The 10,000-nt window shown below is 53.1% G+C and overlaps 1 protein-coding gene across 1 annotated transcript in view; it reads left to right on the forward strand.

The window, feature by feature from the left end:
• The window catches only part of rps6kc1 (ribosomal protein S6 kinase polypeptide 1), a 42,006-nt gene that overhangs the window by 19,696 nt on the left and 12,310 nt on the right, over window positions 1-10,000 (forward strand). The window contains 7 exon segments of the mRNA XM_048249732.1: window positions 971-992; window positions 995-1,091; window positions 4,994-5,192; window positions 5,401-5,783; window positions 5,785-6,271; window positions 6,315-6,525; window positions 8,822-8,866. Of these exon segments, the coding sequence (XP_048105689.1) occupies window positions 971-992; window positions 995-1,091; window positions 4,994-5,192; window positions 5,401-5,783; window positions 5,785-6,271; window positions 6,315-6,525; window positions 8,822-8,866 (1,444 nt within the window).

Raw genomic sequence — 10,000 nt, forward strand, 5'->3', positions numbered from 1 at the left:
CAATGTAGCCATGGGTCTGGTGAATATAGCCTACCGAATGCAGATGGCTACAAGCTCACGCTTTGCCTGGTCTAGACTAGAAGCTTATGTTTCTAAGAATGCACGCGTGGGCTCCAGAATCCTTGGTAGCAACCCCGGTAAAAACAAACGTGTTTGTCAGAGAAAAAAAAACTGATCATAAAATGTATCATTAAAAAAAGCGATGGTGTTGTAGAAATGTAGCCCGGAGTAAAAAGTACAGATAATTGCTGTAAAATGTAAGCGAAGTAAAAGTCAAAAGTATGCACTATAAATTTTACTTAAGTAAAGTACAAATCGTGGAAAATTTACTTAAGTACAGTAACAAAGTATTTGTGCCGTTACATTCCACCACTGACGCCAAGCACACACACACACACGCTGGCATACGCCGACGCACCATAATTTCTCTTTCTCTCTCTCTCTCTCTCTCTCTCTCTCTCTGTGTGTGTGTAGCCACAGACTGCAGCATCTTGAGGATGCCATATATTCCAGCACAGTAACGTGTGTGTTTGTGGATGCACTGACCTGTGTAATTGATTCTAATGACTCTAGTTTGTGTCCTCAATATCTCTCACTTACACACACACACACAGACACTGGCTGGACAGTTTCCAGATGCCATTATTTGGGGGGGGTTGATGACACACACAAGCACGCACACACACACACACACACACACACACACACACACACACACACACACACACACAGTATGTAGCTCTCCAAGGGTCCCACATCCCTGTTTTTGCTGTAAAAATGAAGCTCCTTAGATATTTTCAGAAACAATAGTGACTGTATTGTATGAAATGACCCCTCCTCATCTTCCTCCTCCTCCTCCTCATCCTGATGTCTCGTCTCCTCTTCCTCTTCCTCCTCCTGTTCGTCTGGTCTCCTCCTCCTCTTCCTCCTCCTCTCCTCCTCTTCCTCCTCCTCTCTCTCTGTCCTGCAGGGTCTGAGGAAGAGTAGTGAATATGAAGCGTGAGGAAGACCATCCTGCCCCATGACGTGCCGCACATGGTGCGCCTCAGGAAGTTCATTGTGGCCGAGGACTCCATCTTCCTCCTCATTAGGTTGGAGAGGAGCTTTCTCTCTTCTCTCTCTCTCTCTCTCTCTCTCTCTCTCTCTCTCTCTTTCTCTCATGTTAGCATTCTCTCTCTTGGCATTCTCTCTCTTTCCTCTCTCTCTCTCTTCTCTCTCTCTCCCTCCCCCCTCTCTCTCTTTTTTCTCATGCAGACTCTCTCTATCTCTCTTCCTCTCTCTCTCTTTCTCTTTTCTCCTCTCATGTTAGCACTCTCTCTCTCTCTCTCTCTCGCTCTCTTTCTCTCTCTCTCTTTCTCTTTCTCTAATGTTAGCACTCTCTCTCGCTCTCTCTCTCTCTCTCTCTCTCTCTCTCTCCGTCTCCTGTCATCATTTCCCATCATGTCTTTTTCTCTCCACTCCATCTGTACCCTCCATGACCATCTCTCCATCACATACACACTCACACACACACACACACACACACACACACACACACACACACACACACACACACACACACACACTCACACACTGTGTCCTTGTTGAGACAGATGTTTGATAGAGAGAGACTCATGTCACAGGTCATTATGTCTGATACCAGGTGCCGTTGTGGGTCGTTAGCAATGCCAACACCTGGGGCACTTTACTCCCCCCCTGTCTGTGTGTGTGTCTGTGTCTGTGTCTGTATGCGTATGCGTCTCAGTGTCTGTGTGTGTGTGACTAAGCCTGACAGAAAAAATACTTTGCTGTTCCATGTTTAGTGTGTATGAAGTGTCATTAGCTAATTTGTGTGTGTGTGTGTTTCTGTGTGTGTGTGTGAATTCGCTGTGAAGATGAGAACACTGGATGATGTCATGGGTAATGAGTGGTACATTAGAGTAAGTGTCTGTCTGTCTGTCTGTGTGTGTGTGTGTGTGTGTGTGTGCGTGCGTGCGTGCGTGGGTAGTTGCTGAAAGCTCATCTTTAGTGTTCACCTTCTTGCGTTTCTTTGGAGTCCACAGTGTAGTCTGAACTATAATAGAGCCGTGATAAACTCCTGCTGATAGCAGCTAGCGCCAGTTGAGTATCAGTAGACGGGGAAGAAAATCGCTAGTGTGAGTTTGATGCCCTTCGATTCCAAGAGTGCATGTCGGGGAAGTGTTTGGAGTAGGCTAATGCTACTGTGAGTTACGCTAGGGAAGTGTTTGGAGTAGGCTAATGCTACTGTGAGTTACGCTAGGGAAGTGTTTGGAGTAGGCTAATGCTACTGTGAGTTACGCTAGGGAAGTGTTTGGAGTAGGCCAATGCTAATGTGAATTAAGCTAGGGAAGTGTTTGGAGTAGGCCAATGCTAATGTGAGTTACGCTAGGGAAGTGTTTGGAGTAGGTCAATGCTAATGTGAGTTACGCTAGCGAAGTGTTTGGAGCAGGCCAGTGCTAACATGAGATATGATGGGGAAGTATTTGAAGCGCACTAACGCTAACATGAGGCATGCTAGGAAAGTGTTTAGTGCAGGCTAACACTAGTTTGAGGCACGCTAGGGAAGTGTCTGAAATAGGCTAATGCTAGTGTGAGGCACGCTAGGGAGGTGTCTGAAATAGGCTAATGCTAGTGTGAGGCACGCTAGGGAAGTTTCTGAAATAGGCTAATGCTAGTGTGAGGCACGCTAGGGAGGTGTTTGGAGCAGGTGAACGCTAAGTGAGGCCAGTCCCATCTGAGTGTCGGCGTGTCCTGACTGACATTCACAGGGCTGATGGGAAGGATCTCCCCAGGCCCCTATGATGAGGTTAGCACGCCGCCCAATTCATTCTCATCCAGCAGCAGATGTTGCTTCACAATTACTCACCTCACACAGCTGCACTGTGCTATGTCTGTCTGTGTGTGTGTGTGTGTGTGTTTGTGTGTGTGTGCCAGTGCCAGCATCTGTGTGTGTGTCTGTGTTTAACACACACACACACACACAGCAGTTGATTCTCTAGTCTGAATTGGGACATCATTTTTTATGTATGCCCAAGCTGACCTGGGTGTGTGTGTGTGTGTGTGTGTGACAGACCCGTAAGTATGTGCCAGTAAATGGCCTCTAAGGTATCTTGCTCCACGCACAAGAGATCAGATTTAGACGCGAACACAAGAGGTCATGGAGTGGTAATGAAATTCAGCAACTTTTAGCGATTACATGCTCTCTCTCCCCCTTACTCCTCTCCTCTCCTCTCCTCTCCTCTCCTCCTCTCCTCTCCTCCTCTGTTCCTCTCCCTCCTCTCCTCCTCTCCTCTCCTCCTCTCTCCTCCTCCTCTCCTCCTCTCTCCCCCTTCCTCCTCTCCTCTCTGTTCCTCTCCACTCCTCTCCTCCTCTCTCCTCCTCCTCTCCTCCTCTCCTCTCCTCTCTTTTCCTCTCCACTCCTCTCTCCTCTCCCCTTACTCCTCTCCACAATCTCTCAACCCCTCTCCTCTCCTCTCTGTTCCTCTCCTCTCCTCCTCCTCTCCTCTCCTCCTCTCCTCTCTCTCCCCCTTACTCCTCTCCTGATATCTCAACCCTTCTCCTCTCCTCCTCTCCTCCTCCTCTCCTCTCTCCCCCTTACTCCTCTCCTCTCTGTTCCTCTCCTCCTCCTCCTCTCTCCTCCTCTCTCCTCTCCTCTCCTCTCCTCTCCTCTCTGTTCCTCTCCACTCCTCTCCTCCTCTCTCCCCCTTACTCCTCTCCTGATATCTCAACCCCTCTCCTCTCCTCTCTGTTCCTCTCCTCCTCCTCCTCTCTCCCTCCTCCTCTCCTCTCCCCCTTACTCCTCTCCTGATATCTCAACCCTTCTCCTCTCCTCCTCTCTCCTCCTCCTCTTCTCCTCTCTCCCCCTTACTCCTCTCCTCTCTGTTCCTCTCCACTCCTCTCCTCCTCTCTCCTCCTCCTCCTCCTCTCTCCTCTCCTCTCCTCCTCCTCTCTGTTCCTCTCCACTCCTCTCCTCCTCTCTCCCCCTTACTCCTCTCCTGATATCTCAACCCTTCTCCTCTCCTCCTCTCTCCTCCTCCTCTCCTCTCCTCCTCTCTCTCTCCTCTCCTCTCCTCCTCCTCTCCTCTCCTCTCCTCTCCTCTCTGTTCCTCTCCACTCCTCTCCTCCTCTCTCCCCCTTACTCCTCTCCTGATATCTCAACCCTTCTCCTCTCTCCTGTTCCTCTCCACTCCTCCCTCCTCTCTCCTCCTCCTCTCCTCCTCTCCTCTCCTCCTCCTCTCCTCTCCTCTCCTCTCTGTTCCTCTCCACTCCTCTCCTCCTCTCTCCCCCTTACTCCTCTCCTGATATCTCAACCCTTCTCCTCTCCTCTCTGTTCCTCTCCACTCCTCTCCTCCTCTCTCCCCCTTACTCCTCTCCTGATATCTCAACCCTTCTCCTCTCCTCTCTGTTCCTCTCCACTCCTCTCCTCCTCTCTCCTCCTCCTCTCCTCTCCTCCTCCTCTCCTCTCCTCTGTTCCTCTCCACTCCTCTCCTCCTCTCTCCTCCTCCTCTCCTCTCTCTCCTCTCCTCTCCTCTCTGTTCCTCTCCTCCTCCTCTCTCCTCCTCCTCTCCTCTCCTCTCCTCTCCTCTCTGTTCCTCTCCACTCCTCTCCTCCTCACTCCTTCTCCTCTCCTCCTCTCATCTCCTCTCCTCCTCCTCTCCGCCTCCTCCTCTCCTTCTCTCCTCCACTCCTCTCCTCCTCTCCTCTCCTCTCCTCCTCTCCTCTTCTCTCATCTCCTCCTCCCATCACTCCTCTCTCCCTCCTCCTCTCCTCCTCCTCTCCCCTCCTCTCTCCTCCTCCTCCTCTCCTCCTCCTCTCCTCCTCTCCTCTCCTCCTCCTCCTCTCCTTTCCTCCTCTTCTCTCCTCTCCTCTCCTCTCCTCTCCTCTCCTCCTCTCTCCTCTCCTCTCCTCTCCTCTCTCTCCTCTCCTCTCTTCCTCCTCTCCTCTCCTCTCCTCTCTTCCTCTCCTCCTCTCCTCTCCTCTCCTCTCCTCTCAGGTGGGAAGCTGTGGTCCCACATCGTGAGCCTGCGCGCTTGTTTCAGTGCAACGAGGCTGTGACATCCCCTTCATACAAGTCCCTGGGCGTGCCCTGTGGGCCCCTGGCTGTACAAGCAGCTCGGACAGCGGACTCAGTGGGCCCAGGGGCCCTCGCCGGCCCCTCCACCTTCCAGCCCCAGGGGCCCAGCCTGCTGCTGGCATGACCTGAGAGCCCGGAGCTGGGGAGCGGCCTTCTACAAAGTGCGCGCTGGAAGTGGGGAGGAGGAGGCACCCAACAACTACCTGGCGCTGTGGGTAGTGCGAGCAGGACAGAGTGGAGGCCGAGCTCTTGGCAGGCGGGCCGGGAGGCGGCGGAGAGGAGGTCAACAGGAGCTCCGTCCCAGGTCGTCGTGCAGCTGACCCCAGCGAACCAAGCTGTTGCTTAGCAACGACAGCCTGTCATCGCCCGCGGGGCAGGACGTGTGTTTGTTCTTCGCGGACGAGGGCGGGGAGCGAGGGGGCGACGTGTTCGCTCAGCCCCTTGAGCCGGTCAGCGCGTCCGTCGGCTCCAAACGCACGCCCATGGAGTTCTTCCGCATCGACAGCAAGGACAGCGCCAGCGAGGTCCTCCTCCTCCACGACCCCGGCCACGACCTGTCCACCTCGGACCTGGGCTCCGAGGTCACGGAGTCGCTGCTGGACCTGGCCGAGGTGGTGGAGGTCAAGGGTCACCTTGCGGACCTGTGGCGCTTCGACAGCGATCGGGCCTCCAACGAGTCGGTGCCGGTCATCTCCTTCACGGAAGCGGTTGGTGGGGGGAACGGGGTCGGCCGGAGGGGCGGGGCCTCCCGACCTGCTGGTCAACCTGCCCGGGGTGGGGGGGGGCGCCGACCCTCTGGAGGAGGAGCTGGTCGCAGCTGGCGTCGCCATGGCGATCGAGCCCAAGCCCTCGCCCAAGCGTGGCCAGCCGGATGTGCTGCTGCTGGACCACGACATGGGCCAGGAGGCCGACCCTGATTGGTCGCTGGAGCAGGACGCGCTGTCGTCCTCGGCTTACTCCACCCAGAACTCTACGGGGGGCTCGTGCTGCAGCCCGCCCTCCAGAGCCAAGATGGCCGCCAGCTCCAACCCTGTGGACTTCCTCCAGCAACCAGGCTCGGCTAGCCTCCCGGGCTCCAGCGATAATCCCTTCGCGGACGCCAGCGAAGCGTCGGGGCGGTTTGATCCCGGCTCTGACCCGGCGCCTCTGTGCCTGTGTGGGGGTGCGGAGATGGAGGCTCTGAAAGCGGTCCTCGAGGTCAGTCTGAGGCAGGTGTGTGTGTGTCCCAGTAGCGACTCAGGCAGTGCGAAGCGTTGTGTGGACCAGGCGGGCAGTGTCGCAGCTGTTCCGTGAGCTGGACGAGCTGAGCAAGGCGGCCGCTCAGGTGCGCATACCTGAGGAGTTTGTGCGCGGCTGGGCTGTGGAGATGGTGAGCGCGCTGGACACACTGCACCAGCAGGGCCTCATCTGCAGAGACCTGAACCCCAGCAACCTGCTGCTCACCGACACAGGTACACACACACACACACACACACATGCGCACACTCACACACTCATCTGCAGAGACATAATCAGTCTTGACTGTCATGAAAGAGCGAGCCTTAACATTAGTTTGAGTTCACATATTCAGCAAGAATAGTTATTTGTTGAGTGAGTATTTACTTATTTTATTTTATTTAATTTATTTATTTAATGTTTTTTGGTATATTGACTCAGCCAGTTACTGTAGATAGCAAGCAAGTCTACTTCCAGACAGGTGACACATTTTTCAGTTCAGTTTCATTTTGTCTGTTAAATCATCTCTAAATGATAAAAAAGTAAAAATCATTTTGAGTTAGTATATTCCTATAATATGTCATTTGCCACCGCTGTAAAGTGCTTGAAAAGCTTGAAAATTGACCTTGAAAGTGCTTGAAAAGTGCTTGAATTTGATCTTGGAATAGGTGTACGAACCCTGTCACCGACACAGGTACACACACACACACACACACACACACTCACACTCACACTCACACACACACACCACACACACACACACACCACACACACACACACACACACACACACAGACACACTCATCTGCAGAGACCTGAACCCCAGCAACCTGCTGCTTAACGACACAGGTACACACACACACACACACACACACACACACACACACACACACACACACACACACACACACTCATCTGCAGAGACCTGAACCCCAGCAACCTGCTGCTCACCGACAGAGGTACACACACACACACACACACACACACACACACACACACACCCTAACACATGCACATGTGTAATAAGAGTTGTATGTGTAGCATTGTGTCTGGGTGGCATCATCAGGGCTGTGTGTGGTGTTCTAATGGCCTGTGATGGCTAACGAGAGCATTAGTCTTAATGACACCGCTAGCCACCAAAAAGAACTCATTACGCTAATGCTCAGGGCTGGAAACTACTGTACCAGGGTGAGCAGAGGTGTGTGTGTGCGTGTGTGTGTGTGTGTGTGTGAGGGTAGTGGAGGTCGTTTGGACCATTGGAGCTCACACATCTGTTGGGGTTCATCTTCACCTCCAGAGAGAGGTGGCGTTAAAACCAGTGGACGAGTGTTCCCCTCGAGTGACCAGTGGACGAGTATAAAGTGCTGCTGTAAGGGTTAGTTGGTGCTGTTGAGTGTAAAGTGCTGCTGTAAGGGTTAGTTGGTGCTGTTGAGTGTAAAGTGCTGCTGTAAGGGTTAGTTGGTGCTGTTGAGTGTAAAGTGCTGCTGTAAGGGTTAGTTGGTGGTTGTTGGTGCTGTTGAGTGTAAAGTGCTGCTGTAAGGGTGGGTTAGTTGGTGGTTGTTGGTTGGTTCATTAGTAACGTCCAGGTCCTGTGTCCAGAATGATTGCTTTGATGGAGATTGTGCTGCATCAGCTAGGAACACTGGTACCTGAGAGCTATTACAGAGCACGACTACTGGCATCCCCAGGTTACGCAGGTTACCCAGGCAACTTCAGGAGTAGGAGTACTACAGGGTGAGGCTACTGGCATCCCCAGGTTACCCAGGCAACTTCAGGAGTAGGAGTACTACAGGGTGAGGCTACTGGCATCCCCAGGTTACGCAGGTTACCCAGGCAACTTCAGAAGTAGGAGTACTACAGGGTGAGGCTACTGGCTTCCCCAGGTTACCCAGGTTACGCAGGTTACCCAGGCAACTTCAGGAGTAGGAGTACTACAGGGTGAGGCTACATCCAGGTTACCTAGGCAACTTCAGGAGTGACTGATCTCCAAACAACACTTTAATCCAACACTGCACTAAGCAGCTGTTGTTTCTAGACATCAGCAGTTACTCCCAAAGTTACCTGGGTCAGCAGGTTACCTTTGGGGCATAAAGGTCATCTCCATGTAGACGTCCTGTTTCTCTGTGCTGTAGACGTCCTGCTGTCCTGTAGACTACTCTCTGTGCTGCTGTCCTGTTTCTCTGTCCTGTAGACGTCTTGTTTCTCTGTGCTGTAGATGTCCTGTTTGTCTGTCCTGCTGTCCTGTAGATGTCCTGTTTGTCTGTCCTGCTGTCTTGTAGACATCCTGTGTCTCTGTCCTGTAGACTTCCTGTAGACGTCCTGTTTCTCTATCCTGTAGATGTCCTGTTTCTCTGTGCTGTAGACGTCTGTAGACGTCCTGTAGCTGTCCTGTTTCTCTGTGCTGCTGTCCTGTAGACGTCCTGTTTCTCTGTCCTGTAGACGTCCTGTTTCTCTGTCCTGTAGACGTCCTGCTGTCCTGTAGACGTCTCTCTGTGCTGCTGTCCTGTAGACGTCCTGTTTCTCTGTCCTGCAGGTCACATCCAGCTGACGTTCTTCTGCAGCTGGAGCGGCGGTGGAGGTAAAATGCGACCGGGAGGTACATCGCCAACATGTACACAAGCTCAGGTCAACTGCAGCTAACTTATGTGCTCTCCCTCCCTCCTCACCCTGAGTGTAGACTCTCTCTCTCTCTCTCTCTCTCTCTCTCTCCCAGCATGTGCCTGCGGCTCAGGTCAGCAGCTAGCATGCACTGCTTGCTCAGGTCAACCCAGGCTAACATGTACCCTCCAGGTCAGCACGCTAACATGTGCTCTCCTCCTCACCTAGTGTAGACTGTCTCTCTCTCAACATGTACTGCGCTCCAGGTCAGCACGCTAACATGTGCTCTCCCTCCTCACCTAGTGTAGACTGTCTCTCTCTCTCAACATGTACTGCGCCCAGGTCAGCACGCTTAACATGTGCTCTCCCTCCTCACCTAGTGTAGACTCTCTCTCTCTCTCTCTCTCTCTCTCTCTCTCAACATGTACTGCGCTCCAGGTCAGCACGCTAACATGTACTGCGCTCCAGGTCAGCAGGCTAACATGTACTGCGCCCAGGTCAGCAGGCTAACATGTACTGCGCCCAGGTCAGCACGCTAACATGTGCTCTCCCTCCCTCACCTAGTGTAGACTGTCTCTCTCTCAACATGTACTGCGCCCAGGTCAGCACGCTTAACATGTGCTCTCCCTCCTCACCTAGTGTAGACTGTCTCTCTCTCAACATGTACTGCGCCCAGGTCAGCACGCTAACATGTACTGCGCCCAGGTCAGCACGCTTAACATGTGCTCTCCCTCCCTCACCTAGTGTAGACTGTCTCTCTCTCAACATGTACTGCGCTCCAGGTCAGCACGCTAACATGTGCTCTCCCTCCCTCCTCACCTAGTGTAGACTCTCTCTCTCTCTCTCTCTCTCTCTCTCTCTCAACATGTACTGCGCCCAGGTCAGCAGGCTAACATGTACTGCGCCCAGGTCAGCACGCTAACATGTACTGCGCCCAGGTCAGCAGGCTAACATGTACTGCGCCCAGGTCAGCACGCTAACATGTACTGCGCCCAGGTCAGCACGCTAACATGTACTGCGCCCAGGTCAGCAGGCTAACATGTACTGCCAGCCCAGGTCAGCACGCTTAACATGTGCTCTCCCTCCCTCCCTCACCTAGTGTAGGTCTCTCTCT

Source organism: Alosa alosa, chromosome 8, assembly GCF_017589495.1.
Source record: "Alosa alosa isolate M-15738 ecotype Scorff River chromosome 8, AALO_Geno_1.1, whole genome shotgun sequence".
Taxonomy (NCBI): domain Eukaryota; kingdom Metazoa; phylum Chordata; class Actinopteri; order Clupeiformes; family Clupeidae; genus Alosa; species Alosa alosa.